Consider the following 14439-nt stretch of genomic DNA (forward strand, 5'->3'; position numbering starts at 1 on the left):
ATTATATCCTAGGGCTTTCCTAGGTTGTCCTAGGGTGGGATGTGATAGGTGCATGAATCTAGGTGTGATGTGGTATGCGTGCCACCATGTGTCATGCGCTATACATTGTGCACTGAGAGGACATGTTAGACCACTATGATATGTGGATAGGTGATAGAATATGGATGTAAACTAGGGAGTTGCTTATGAGATGTATATGTGCATGTGTGCACCATGTGCCATGCAAAGTGCATTGCGAAGGTGCAAATGTACAATATCCTAAGGTTGGTGTATTTTAACTTATCTACAATGCAATCAAATTTATACAATTAATGTATGGATGGGTATGTGTGCATTGTGCACCAATTGGTGTGTGGGGTGCTAAACGCTTACAATGCGAGGTGGGCAACACAATGTGTATACTAGGTGAGGGTGATGTGTGTAAGTGGGAGTGCTTGATGGATAAGTGTATGTGTGCTCATGTGCATTGTGCCTCATGCGTCGTGCACCAAGCATCATGCACACTGGTGGGAGACTAAGGTGACACAATAATGGAAATCAATATTGGTGCTCTAAGATGTATGCAAGAAACTATTGCAATGGGTTTCCTTCGTGTTGTGAGGGCATACATCAATGCACTACAAGGTGTTTGTTCTTCCTTTCTCATCCCCTTGGCTCCCCCTTATGAATAGGGAGAGCATCATCAAGCGAGAGATAAAGAGAAAAGCCAACTAGCAAGTGTGTGAGCTCATCTCTGTCATCTTTCATACACTAGGGTGTTGTTGTGGTAGTGTATGTATACATGTGCATTATACACCACATCATAAGTTGTGCACTACTAGTGTATGTGTACATATGCACCATACACCATATATATTGTGTCATGCACTATGTAGTATGCATTATTGAGGGGGGGCTCATGTAGGCATGTCAAGCTAATTTCCTAATTCTAAGTTCAAGTAGGCAGGTGCACTAAAGGTTACTTGTACATAGGTGCACTAAAGGTTACTTGTGCATGGGTGCACATGTGCCCTAGTACATCTACACTAGTGTATGTGCACTATGCACCAATGGGTGCGTTAGTGCACTATGTAGTGCACTAATGGATGATGGGGTGGTGAATGGAACAGTGGGCTTATGTTCTTGGTGTAGGGAATGTAGTAGTGAACTACATGCAAAGGGGTGTGCAAGGATGCTCGATATATAGGTGTGTGCACATTGGAATGGAATTCTGGTGGAAGTAATTCATTGTAGGGTTCTAGGGTGGTAGTACACATATACTGTGGGGTTCCTCCTCCTCTCATTCTCCTAGTCAACCAAACCCCCTTTGTGAACAAGTGAAAAGGGTAGGTGCCATGTAAGAGACAAAAAGAAGAGGTGTCACAAGGAGTGCATTGTGTTGTGTGTATACACCTAAGTTAATCACTTATAATGCAAGACAAGACTTGATGTGTTTAGTGAATTTGGTGTTGTGTCTTAGTAGAGGGTGTCCCATGCACACATCCACAATGCATCGTGCTTGTGCATGTGCACCATCTACACTATACACTATATACTAATGTGTTTACACTATGACGCACCTCCTTCCTTTCACCTCTTCCCCTCCTTTCTTCCTTTTGAAAAGGGTGGTGTCAAGGTGGAAGAGAGAAAAAAGTGAAAGAAACCCAACAATTGCACTAAGTGCAAGATGTTACATACGTGGTGTGTGTAGGGTGAGTTGTATGTATGCATTGTGCATGGATGTGGTGCACAAGGTCAAACACTTCTAGATATAGCTTTCCTTTCTCCTTCTTCCCCTTATTCCTCCCTAGAAAACAGGACAGCGTCAAGAAATCAAAGAAAAAAGGAAAGATGATCTCGTGTGCACCTACATGTGCATAGGTGGTATGCACTATGTACATGTGTGTGTGGGCTAATGTAGGTGTACACTATGTAGTGTGCACTGAAGTGAACTTGTAGGTAGTCAAGAAATTTAATGCACCACTCTATTCCAACGACCTTAATAAACTTAGCCAAGAATCGAAAATAAATGTGATGATCAACCACATATACAAATTATTTTCTTGCTTTTCATTAAATCCTCTCTCCACCCCCTTGTGAACAAGGTGGGTGTGAGTGAGGCCAGATTGTCACGGAACCTCCCCTTCGCAATTATCTTTCTCTTCAATGCAAGAGAACCCCTCATCCATGCAAATAAACCAATCTAAATTAAAAGCTTGGCATAAACCTTTAATAAATTCCTACATGCTATCAAATGACTAATTGAAGCTTCTCCTCTAGTTGTGCTTGTGGTGGTTTGGCTCCTTCTCCCAGTGGCTTCCTCCCTTTGCACCAGCTCTTCCCCTCTCATTAGTCATTCCTCCTCGCATCAGATAATGGTGCATGTATGGTAGATGTGGCCAAATGTTTGAGAGGAGGGCTAAGGAAAGAGCAATGGTGGTTAAATTTTTGACAACAAACGTTAACAATCTTTCATGAAGATGCACCAATTTACATTTATATTTTATGCACTCTCGTTTGGAGCTGCCATGTTCCCTTTGGTGAATGCTGAAGCACATTTATGCATGTGCATGTACGTGCAACAAGGGACTGTGTGCACACATGCCAGCACATGCGCATGCATGGAAGAGAACTTTTCAGCAAAGCTGTAGACAAATTTGGTGTAACCAAAAAAGAATAATTATTTGCATATCATCAAGGAGCTGTGACAAGATGTCAATCATTCTTGCATTTGGAACCTTTACAGACTGACATACAAATTGAAGTAATTGAAGTAATTGAAGTATTTGAAGTATTTGAAGTATTTACACGAGTGCATCTGAGATTACTCCCAGACGTACATTTTGTACAACGACAAATTAACCGCAATACAGAAACTTAATTCTTGAGTGTCATAGCTAGGACGACATAAACCAGTTGTTTAAGGCCAAACTGTACTTTTTGAATGGCTGTACTGCCATCACTCTCTAGATCACTTGTCAAAGCGTGCACTCTCTCTTCAACAGTGCTCTCCCTTATAAGCTCATGCTTGGCATCATCTCGATCACTGTCCTTTCCTATAGCTGCTTGGAATGCAGCAGAAACATCTGCAATACCTGCATCAATAGCTCTAATAACGATCACTTTTCTCTGGAGTCTCAGGATCATGTTTCACAACTTTTAGAAACTTACCAGTTATAAAACCATAGGAAACAGCTTCAATGTCATCAGCCATTGCCTGAGCCTGGGCCCTGATGAGTTTTGCTTTGTCAACACAATCTTGGGGCCAGGCAACATTGTCTGTGCTTCCATCCTCTTGGTTTGAATTGGAAGCCAGCATAGACTTCCCCAGATTCAGCAATTGTGAAATGACCAAGGCACAGAGTTCTGAAAGTCTCTGCAAAGCACAACAGCACCGTAGTGCACAAGAAAAAGGAACTCCATCAAGAACACAGAATGGAAACAAAAGACAAGATGTCCCATGAGGCTTTGTAACATTTCTGCAGAGCCCTAGAAACTCTTCCAGAAATAAATAATGTGTTGTAATATAAGCACAATGTTTCAGCATAGAAAATAGGGATTACAGGATCTATTACCTGCCCGAAGGTGTTAATTAGAAATGACAGGCTGGTCAGACCATTCACATCGCACATGTGCACATGTCAATTAGAGTGGAGTGTCAATATATGCTCAATTTGCAGAAGGCCCGATTTAGCTCCATTTGGCATAATTACAGTACTCCCAATAAAAGAAAATATCATCTTAGTTGGTACAGTCAAAGATCAAACATAAGCTTCTGCCAACTTAGTGCTAGAGGATTTAGCCCGAAATAAGAGTGTCAACTGATACCTCTTATCATCCCATACACTGGAAATGATCAGGAATTTATTGAGAACTTCAGTCTTGCACAAATATATCTCATACCTTATATTCTACTTCTGATGAGCTTCTTGTTGGTGCATCTTTGTAGCATCCTTAAACATCCACAATGGGCGCCCATAGCATTGGCCTAAAAGGGGTTCATGGTGTAGACTCAGGGCACTGTAAGGTTAGGGCTGTTAAGTCCTATAAAATAGCACTCAAGGCTCATTTGTGCACTTTTATGGTGTGATCACCACACTTGGACAAGAGACCCAAGGCAGCCATATCTGCACATCTGCATTGGTATTGGATTGATGCTCATTTGCATGTGCACACTCATAGTGCACAATCAACAGCAAGAAAATGAGAAAGATTGCAAGAATGTCACATCCACTATGTGAGAAAAATAGAATTGGAAATACAACCCAAAGGTATTGCTACCACAATGGATGCTCACATGGGGTAAAAACCCTTCTCCAGCAAGAAGGTAAAAGTGCATATGCACATAGAGAGCGTGCATACAAAAATGACCGGAGGAACATGGTAAGTGTTACAATCCCCCCATAGAGTGAATAATATAATGTATACATGACATGGAGCCCTTCCCTCTCAAAAGAGCTTTAGTAAACACACCCATTGACTTGTCCTATGTAAGGATATATTACAAGTCTATCTTCCCTACGTGGAGTCTCTCTGACATACTAATAATTCACCTCAACATGCTCAATGCAAGCGTGAAACATTGGGTTCCTCATGACTTCCATGGCAATCTAACTATCAATATAGATAGGAGTGAGTGATTATTATCCCATATTGAGATCATCTCATTCTAAACAAAGCCTAGACGTTTTAGTGACATAAATCCCTTTGTTGGGTGTAAAGGCCCTTTACGCTCTCCCGTGTATCTCCCGTATATATATTACTTCACACACGTGAACTCACCCTAGCGGGTGTAAGTGTACCGTACCCTAAGTATAAATACATTCTTTTATTCTTTGTGTGTACCACACTGGTACACACCTATCGGTCAACTTACTCTCACTCTCTCACTGCTCAGTACTATTGAGCACGAGCACCTCAATTAATGTGCTTGTCCTCTCTTTGCTTCCGCTTCCACTTCCACTTGAGAAACTAGTATCAGAGCATTGGTTCACAAACAGTCACAATCGGTGCACAAGCACTAGTTGTGATTAGAAACAGTTGTCAGGCTAGGCTGCAAGGGCGACGGTACTCTTGAAGGTGCGTGTTGACAGAACACGCGCCAGGTTGCAGAGGCGACAATACTGCTACAAGCATAAAACCAGCGCAAGCTGCGAGGAGCAGGTCAGACGAACGGCTCGACGAGGACTAATGACAGCTTGACCAACGCGTGGCGACAAGGCCAGGCATCAAATGCGCATGTGTGACAAGCCGACAAGGGACAGGCGACAATCGGGTGTGACAAGTCGAAAGGGTGTGACGAGTCGAAAGGGGTCACGCAACACGGGCTGCACGGACAAATGGGCAGGTCAACGGCCCCATTTTCTTTTAAAATTTCAAAAATTTTCAGGTCATTTTATTTGCTCTCTTCCGGGTGTTCCCACAAGCAAGCACAAAACACAAATATGTGCAAATTGGCTCCTTAAAATTTGGGGTTTTTCCTAGATTTGGTACCGGACACAAGTTTCAATGATCCCGAATCCACAAATTGCAAACATTTGAGTACACAAGTCTCGAAAATTTTGGGGATTTCATATGCAAATGAAATTTTGCCTATTTGAGCCAATTTCTTGGAAATTGTGCACTCTTGGACCCCGAAATTTGGGGCTTTTGCAAAATTCATGAAATTTCTGCAACATTACCCCGTACTTGATGCTCGAGAAGATGTATTGATGCAATTGGAGCAAATTCACTACAAAAATTTTGGGGCTTTTCACATTGGTGATGTATTTTGAGTTGATTTGAGACTAGACAGTGAAATTTGCAGTAGATTCACAACTGAGTGGGAGTCTTTTGAGCTTTGGATGCCTCAAATGTTGAAAAAGGGGCAGCTTCTCTTGGTATATGTATTGCTGAATACTCACTATGTGGTGAAACAGTTAAATATAGCATTTGGGTCATTGCATTTGGGTATTATGGTGATGCTTGCAGCTAAACATTTGCTTCTTGGACACCTTGGAAGTACAAGAGTGTGTACTTGCTGCTACAATTCAAAAACCTTGCTATTGGCTAACAGCATTCAGCCCTTTATTGTAGTTGTGTATTCTTAAAGATAGCTGGCAATGCATCCACATCTGACACAAAGAATCTCTTTGAGATTCGTAAATTCGATAGCAATGGTTTTGATCTTTGGAAAGATCGTATGTAGGGTATACTCTTTCTAAAGGATTGTGATGATGCTTTAGAATAACATAAGTTAGTTGCTTTGTCAGATGAGGATTGGGCTAAAATGAATAAAAAGGCCATTACTTATATTAAAATGGCCGTCACAAATAATAACTTGGTTGATATAAAGGGGCTTGATACTACCCATGTAGTTTGGGAGAAACTCAAGGCTACTTATGAGAATACGAAAGTTGGTCAACTTGAAGCTCGATGAGTCTAAGCCTGCATCAGATCATTTGAATGCTTTCACTAGTATTTTGAGTCACTTACAGGATGCAGATTTGCCAGCTTTTGATCCTAAATTGAGGGCTATCTTCTTGCTCATGACCTTGCTCAATTCATGGAAAGCATTGGTTGTGTCATTGAGCAATAACCCCAACTTGACATTTGATGGTGTGCATGGTTCTATTCTAAATGAAGAGATTAAACACAAGGCAAGTGGGGAAAACAATGGATTAGCCTACAATGTAAAAGGAAGAACTGAAAAAAGATCTAATGTTGCAAATAAAAACAAAAATCGCAGCAAAAGCAAGGAAAAACAGCAAGATGTAATTTGTTATCAATGTGGTCGCAAAGGGCATAAAAAGCCCGATTGCAGGTACTTTAAAAGGGAACAAGAACGCAAGAAATAGGCTAATGCAAAAGGCAAAAAGAATGACAAGGATGGCAGCTCTACCCCTAAAGAGATAGAAAAAGCAAATGTGGTATCTAGTATTGTTATTGAGGAAATAGAAGAGGATAAAGATGTTGATTTGCTGGTTGCATTTTCAGATCCGCTTAAGAAACAATGCAGCATCACAAATCACAAATTTTCTACTCAACTATTTTCAACAAGTGGTCGGCCAAACCTGGTCATTTTATTAGCCTATTTTTAGCTACTTATTGGTAGCCTTTGGCTAGCCCAATTCATTTGTCATTTCTAAGTGGACAGAGAGATCAACTCGTGGAGACACTTTTGACAACTCGTTAGTGTATCTATCTTCTTCATTTCAGCATTCATCTATTACAGATTTTTGCGTTCTACTCTCTCTTTTCTCTCTCCACATTCGTAGCACTCTGTGTGTGTGTGTGTGTGTGTGTGTGTGTGTGTGTGTGGAGGGGTTTGGGCCTCTCCACAAGGTGATGGAATACGAGGACCAAAGATGCCTAGAATCGTTTTTATTGAAGATCCAAGCATACAAAGAGAAGCTTCTAAGGAGCAAGACCAAAACAAAGGCAAAGTCAACAAGCCAACAAGTTCTTACACAATTTTTCAATACTAGCTTCATAGCTAGCTTACTACATACTACTATTATAGATGCTACCACTGCACAATGCCACCACACCATCCACAGTTAGATGGGCGTGGGATCCTACAAGTTAGCTGAGGAATCACTGATAGAACATTTTGTACATGATGATGGCATGTACTTGTAGAAGTCATAGTTAGTTGTTTTCATTTTCATTGTTATTCTCCAATTGAGACGACATGGTCAAATGTCCTCATTCCTTTGTCTCATACGCCATTTTAGTGTTTTGGAGATGTATATACCTCCTTTCCCCCCCCCCTTCTCTCTCTCTCTCTTAACTTCTATTGGTTCACTTGTCCTGCTACAACACCCAGCACTTCACATCCAATTGGTGCACATGCCAATCAAAGTGACCAGCCAAAGCAATGACATTATGAATGGTAGTTATAGAGGAAGTGGGAACAAAGGTCTCGTCATAGTCAATCCAATGCTACTAGGCATATCCTTTGGCAACAAGCCTTACCTTATAGTGATCAATGGTACCATCAAATCTATGTTTTACGTTGTGCCTGCAGCATACTTGGCAAGGAGGGGAGTCGCATGACTGCCATCTACCATTCTAATCAGTGGAGTCCAACTCCAACTACATAGATGACACCCGTGACCCAATGCTTGCTCTATGAGTCATCCTCCAAAGGGAGGTTCTTCATTACAAGTAGTAGCTACAATTGCCTTTGCAACAAAGCGAACCTATGCGTGGCAAGCAACTTCCCTAGCTCTATCGAGAAGTGGAGCGGTTAGCTATTTGTTGTCCCATAATGTGTCCAACACCATCTAGGGATTGTTTTTGCCTCCCATAGAGCAGCCTTCTCGTTTGCTACTACATCCTTGGTAGTGCCTTGATCAATGGCCTGAAAATTAGGCTCCTAGTCAACATGTAAATGCTGCTAAATCAGGTGCTCCTTCCTGAGACAAAGGTAACAAACTATCAAAAACATGTCCATGGCAGTCACAATTGGCTGATTTTTGCGGTTCATAAAGGGCTGACCTACATTTTCAGCAAAGGCCACATCTCTACTCACAAAGATCTTTTCATAGAGGGTTAATAGAAACATTACCCTTTATTTTCTGCACTATATCCAAAGAAAGTGCATTTGACACACATATCTTGTAGCTTTTATCGAAGTGGCTATTGCATTAAAGCATATACCATACAACCAAAAACTCTTACATGGGACACCATTGGCTTACAGCCATTCCAAGTCTCATAATTCGTGCATGCCATAGTTCCACCAAGTTTCAAAATTGACAAAAAATGGAGTTTTGGAGTTTTTTGTGGCTTATTCTTAAGTGGCTACCATCTCTAATCTTTTTCAAGTTGGGATAAGGTAATGATATGATGATAAATCACTCACATCAAGGCTCTACAACATGGTACAATACTGTCATCAAGTTCAAATGACTTTCTACAGTAAGGAGAACTGAAGCATTCTGGAACAACTGGGGGCAAGGAGATATGACAAGGCCACATGTAGAAGGGACACACCGCTCCACAATTGCCATTATTCATTCATGAGGCCTTGTCCATTCTCAATAGCCCATTCTAGTATGTGTTCCATGAGCCCTCCATTCATTTAATAAATAGCTATTGTATAGGACATGGTTTTGAATCTTTTCCATACAAGTGATAAATATTTGGTCAGTACCCATGCAAGTAAGGATGAGGCTAACTACACCCTTTAAGAGCTAAAATTGTTAATGAGAAAACTTACATGGACTCCTTCAATCCGTATAGCCTCAAGTCGATCTGTTGTCTTTTGCACCACCTCACTCGTTGCCAAGCCACCTAGAGTCATAGTGAACCTGCAATTTTTTGTCAAATCGGGACTCAAAAAACACCATATCATACCAATAAATCCAGACTTAAACATGATTAGAACCAATAATTATGCAGGAAAAAGATTGAGATGTGGACTAACAGACCCTGCAGCCATCTCAGCTGCCTTTGCCACACTAGCTTCACGAAGAACTTTCATCTCATTTAGGTCTCCTTGAGAATGTGCATCGACTCTCTTGCCCTTATCGAGTTCAAGGACCTTTCCAGTAGCATCCACTCCTAAATCCAAAATCTGTTGTAGTTGCTTAAGAACAACATCAAAAGAAGACTTCTCCTCACTAGACAATTTTGCCTTTGCTCTATTCCATAGAAGCATGTGATGATTTGATAGATCCTCTAGCTCCTGTTAGAACAATGATGACAAATTTTACATTTGACATACCAAAAGCATAGCCAATAGAGTTTGAGGTCATTGTTTATATAAATTAGCATAAATATTTCAACTTTCCTAACAAGGTTAAAATCCACACCTCCAACTGCTCAGGACCTCCATAGATGTAGAAGCAACGATCAAATGTTGCATCATCTATAAACTGCTCATCTTCCTCTATCACCTCGCGATCAGGCTGCTTTGGATCTTCTTCAATTTCAATTCCTGCCTCTGTGGCAATAAGATCTATAGCCTCCCTCCCAACATACTCAAGGACCTCCAAGCCCTTAGCCGTTATAGCCTTCCCACCCTTCAATACATCCCATAAGGAAAACCAAATGTTAAGACCCAAACTGATTTATTACATTTTACACACAACTCACAAGTAAACCCTTAAAAGTACTTTTAATTTATCCTAGCACTGCTTAGAGCTGTAAAATATGTGTCAAAAAGGCACCTCGAGCAGTCCTGGGGCAAGAGTTCCAGCTTTGTAAGAGAAGCTTCCTTGCTTTTGAAATGTCTCAGCAAAGTTTTCAGCCGACTGCTCTATTCTGCACAAAGATTAAATTATCCAAGCCACAAAAGTCATTCTTCTTTATTCTCAGAGTTCTGTCTCTTGCATCAAAAGTCGATAAAAATAGCCTGCCATTGCCGAAACCCAACCCCCCACCCCAACCCAAAACAAAAAAAAAGCTCTTTCAGTGCTCACTTTTGAATGAGATTCACCCCGCCTTTCAAAGCAGTTCCAAAGGCCTGCCATGCTCCTGTTGCCAAGTTCTCCACTGATGAGTCAATCACCTTCAACCCCTGCAGCAAAAGCAAACTAACCATCAAGTCAACTTCAAACTAGTTAGAAGTGAAAGGAACTTACATAGCGCAGAATGCAAAGTATACGTGTCCAAAAGCAGAATCTTGACCAGCTCCTTCAAGCTTTTCCAATGCAGCTTTCCGCAGCTCGTCTTGGGGAGATTCTGATCCATTGAATTCTGCAGATTCATCAACAGCCTTGTCTTCTACGATGCTACCTTCAGTATCAAGCTTGAGTGATTCTGTCATGCTCTGCTGTAATTCAGCTACTCCTTTTGCTGCATCTTTAGCAGCTGCAAGCGCCTGATGTTCAAGGCAATCCCTTAAAACATTGCAACTCAATAACAATAGTACACAATTGAAGGGACCATGACAGACATAATGAGCATGCCCAAGCAGTTGACCAGCAGTTCAAAATGGTGTTTATAGTCTGATTAGTGTCTTGACTCTTATAAGATTTCATATGCAGTGTGTAAAATGTGAATGTGAACAAATTCCCCAGAATTTGTTGCTAGAAGCAAGCCCTTGCTAAATCTCCATGTATATTCTGCACATGCATCCTCCTAACCTTCATACAGTGATAGCTACTGGAATTTCAGCCAAAAAATCCCAGTACTTGAAATTATAGCCCATGCTAAGTTTCCATGTATATTCTGCATGTGCATCCTCCTAAGCTTCATACTGTGATAGCCACTGGGATTTCAGCCTAAAAATCCCAGTATTTTGAAATTAAGCACGAGCCCCTTCACAACTTACTCCATTTGATATGTCATCTGCTGCTTGTATATTCTGAACGTGCTTCCTCGTAACCTTCATACAATGACAGCTACTCGAATTACAGCCCAACAATCACAGTAATTGGAATTAAGCGCGAGCCCCTTCACAACTTACATTCTTTGATATGTCATCTGCAGCTTCGACAGCGACTTTTTGCAGGTTGGTTAGCACAGTAAAAGCCGAGCTGCGCCAAGTTCCCCAGCCCCATCCGGATGTTTCCCTGGGGCCTCCGTCTGCTGCATCCAGAGCCACGGTCGGCGGGGCGGAGTCTCCCATAGACTGAGTGGACAAACAAATGCAGGGCAAACGGACGGTGCAGCAACTTCACAGGGGACCACGGTCCGTATCAAAAAACGCAAACTGTGCCTGCCCTACACTTGTCTATGATCAGAAGCGAGATCTAGGGTTGAAACCTGCGCAGACCAGAAGGATTTAAATACCTCTGAGAAGCTGCAGCTCTTACTCCGCGCGCGCAGCAGACAAGAAGACCTTTGCAAAGGCAGGTAAATAATCTCAGAGCTAGTAGCTCGCATCGATCAAGGAGGAGAAATTCTGACAATATGAGCTACGAGAAGTACGTTTTTATCGCAGTATCTGGTAAAGCATGCTCCTCAAGAAAAATGTCTCACTAAATTACAGGATTCTTGTCACAGTTTTGGGCACAAATTATAATCTCAGAACTAGGAGAAAGAAAATTATGACAATATAATATATGAAAAGTATGTTTTTATTGCAGTATATGCTAAAGCATACTGCCCCAAGAAAAATGTCTTCCCAAAGATACATATTAATTCTTGTTATAATTTTGGGGCTTCCCTTGGGGCCCTTCTTGCCAAGTTGCAGCAAGACATGGCATTTGTTTCAAGGGAAGTTGAGGAATTTCGTGTGAATGGAGGATTTCAAAAATTCTTTTTTTCCCATTGGTTGTTTTATTTGACTTGGACAATGCGCGTCTTATGAAAATGATCATGTGATTTCACATTAGCCGACCAATGTATATAATAAGGCCCGTTATGTACCCATCCAAACGAGGAGGGTGTAGGGGTGTGAGCTAGAGAGAGCGGGAGATTATTGGGAGAGTTCTTGTTCAATTAGATTGAATCTTGTTCATCGAGATTTGTGTGGACCAGTGCAAGGTTGAATAGCTTCGATAATAACGCACAATTAGCCTTCCAAATGAGTGTGCAATGTACAAGCCAAGAATGGACGGTGAACTCGTAACTCATCCGAATGTATGTGCAATAGCCCTAAGTGTGCTTTCAAGTAGAAGTCATCAAAAGGCCATTGTCACCATAGTTGATAAGATTGCACATCTCATCAAGCTCACCAATTTTAAACATGTCAATACATAATTACCTAATTGCTGTAGTTGAATGAAGTGGATGCATTAGTCACATTTTATTGCTCCAAGGAAAAGAAGATATAAAGATTGAAGTTGTTGTGTCTATGGTTGAATATAGGCCTTTTAGCTGCTCCATATGGCCTAAAAATAGCAATGGAACTTCTTTAAAAGTGCATAAACAAAGTGAAGCGATTGGACTAGTGAGAATAACTTTTGCAATGTTAAAAGGATGAGCTTTGCAACATTGTGCAAATGTAGTCTATACTACCCATGTGCATCACTTTTGGCCCCATTTGAGTTTCTTTGCACACAGCTCTTTGAACATGTTTCTTACATTATCACATGGCTCTATGTTCATGTTGCATAGTCGATGAACTCCTTGTTCTATAGATGGTTGGGATGTAAACATTCAATACATTGAGGGCACTAGAATGAACTTTGTTACCAAAATCCATAGTATCCTTTTTTGGAGTCCCTACTAAAAAGCATACTTTGGAGTCTCTACTAATATATATATATATATCTTCAAGGAGGGATTCGGACCACTCTCCCAAATACTAGACTTCCCCGACCAGAAATGCCTCGTGCTTTTCCTCCTAGAGCTATGCCGACATAGGGACCACCTTCTACGAGTCCGGGACCAAAAAGCTGGGAACACGCAACAATGCACCCTCCAAGAGTTCTACAGACCCTCGGCCACCCCATCTGCAACAAGGACTATAGCCAACCGACCAGTGGCCCCACCCCTGAGGAGTCACCTTGGATAGAGTTACAAAGAGAGGCAGAGCTCGTCACCCACACCCAACAGGCCCACTCCCCCACAGGAGACATCACCTACAGATACAGCATATACTACGGCGCCACCAGGGAACCATACCCAACCACTTCAGCCTCTCCATGCTAGACAGGCCCATGTGGGACATCTTAAGATGACCACGCTCCATGAGCAGTTCCACACTGCACTTGAAGTGCATCTAGATTGTATCGAGTCTGTATACCATTTTGTACCTACTCACCTAGTTCACCATAACACCAAATAGTAGCTTCACTGGGACTTGAAAACTTCCCATACATTTTGTATGTAACCTTTTGGTTTCATAGGCCAACTTGGCCTTTTGTAGACGTTAATATAACTCTCTCTCTCTCTCTCTCTCTCTCTCTCTCTCTCTCTCTCTCTCTCTCTCTCTGGCAAAAAAGGGGAATGGCAAGGTTGTCCTAGACACCCCTCACACAAAAAGGGGAAAGGGAGAGACATGAAATATAATGCAATATGGAGCCAATCAAAACATGTGATTGACTCGAATGGACAAAGTTGTGTAAAATGCACTATGTAAGATTTGCAAAATGCAGAATAATGAGCTACAAATAGTTGAGAAGCAATTGAGAACATGTACATAGTAAATGCTCGGCACCATGCATAAGGCCATGCAAGCTAATATAACACAAATGCTATCAATATGTAAGGCTAAAATGGAAGGCTAGTTCTATGCACAGTTTGCATGTGCATCTGGAATTGCATGTACAAGAGGAGGGGGAGATCACCCCAAATATATGAGATTACAAATATCCATATCCATGTGGAAAATGAAATCAATTTGTGGGTTGAAGTGACGAAAAAAAACATAAGTGCTAATGAAGGAAACAATGCAATGGATTGACATGATTAATAAACAAAAACGTCACCCGTCCACATAAAGTGGAGGTCATGAACTCCACTCTTGAGAAACAAGCGAATTGTGGAGTGCGCGCTTTTCAACAAGTACAAGTCCTAGGGTGGGCTGAGAAGTGCACCCTCCCCCCTAAGAAGATGCAAAAGCACTTGAAGCAAAAATAG

General features: G+C 41.5%; 1 protein-coding gene across 5 annotated transcripts; it reads right to left on the reverse strand.

Moving 5' to 3' along the window:
• Positions 1–2738: 2738 nt before the first annotated feature.
• On the reverse strand, positions 2739–11903 carry LOC148032721 (uncharacterized). Of its 5 annotated transcripts, none has more exons than XM_087683368.1 (11): positions 11704–11903; positions 11378–11585; positions 11243–11296; positions 10574–10789; positions 10389–10486; positions 10137–10230; positions 9780–9989; positions 9396–9652; positions 9185–9275; positions 3151–3355; positions 2739–3074 (listed from the first exon to the last, which is right to left on the reverse strand). In XM_087683368.1, exons 2-11 carry the CDS (start codon positions 11537–11539, stop codon positions 2857–2859), a joined length of 1605 nt encoding a protein of 534 aa, XP_087539494.1. In that variant the 5' UTR covers positions 11540–11585; positions 11704–11903; the 3' UTR covers positions 2739–2856. The 5 variants fall into 5 exon arrangements, with proteins under 5 accessions (XP_087539494.1, XP_087539492.1, XP_087539493.1 ...); XM_087683366.1 differs by having other exon boundaries at positions 11378–11629; XM_087683367.1 differs by having other exon boundaries at positions 11378–11634.
• Between the last annotated feature and the right edge of the window lie 2536 nt (positions 11904–14439).

Source organism: Lygodium microphyllum, chromosome 8 (genome assembly GCF_053477565.2).
Source record: "Lygodium microphyllum isolate KBCC chromosome 8, Lygodium_microphyllum_v1.1.10, whole genome shotgun sequence".
NCBI classification, from domain to species: Eukaryota; Viridiplantae; Streptophyta; class Polypodiopsida; order Schizaeales; family Lygodiaceae; genus Lygodium; species Lygodium microphyllum.

What these genes read in the sequence shown, in the direction of transcription:
- LOC148032721 (XM_087683368.1), bottom strand. Translation starts at nt 11,539, where the DNA reads ATGGGAGACTCCGCCCCGCCGACCGTGGCTCTGGATGCAGCAGACGGA. An exon ending in CAGATGACATATCAAAGAAT is followed by an intron (nt 11,297 to 11,377) that starts GTAAGTTGTGAA and finishes CATTGTATGAAG; the next exon opens with GTTACGAGGAAGCACGTTCA. An exon ending in GCAGCTGAGATGGCTGCAGG is followed by an intron (nt 9,276 to 9,395) that starts GTCTGTTAGTCC and finishes AAAAAATTGCAG; the next exon opens with GTTCACTATGACTCTAGGTG.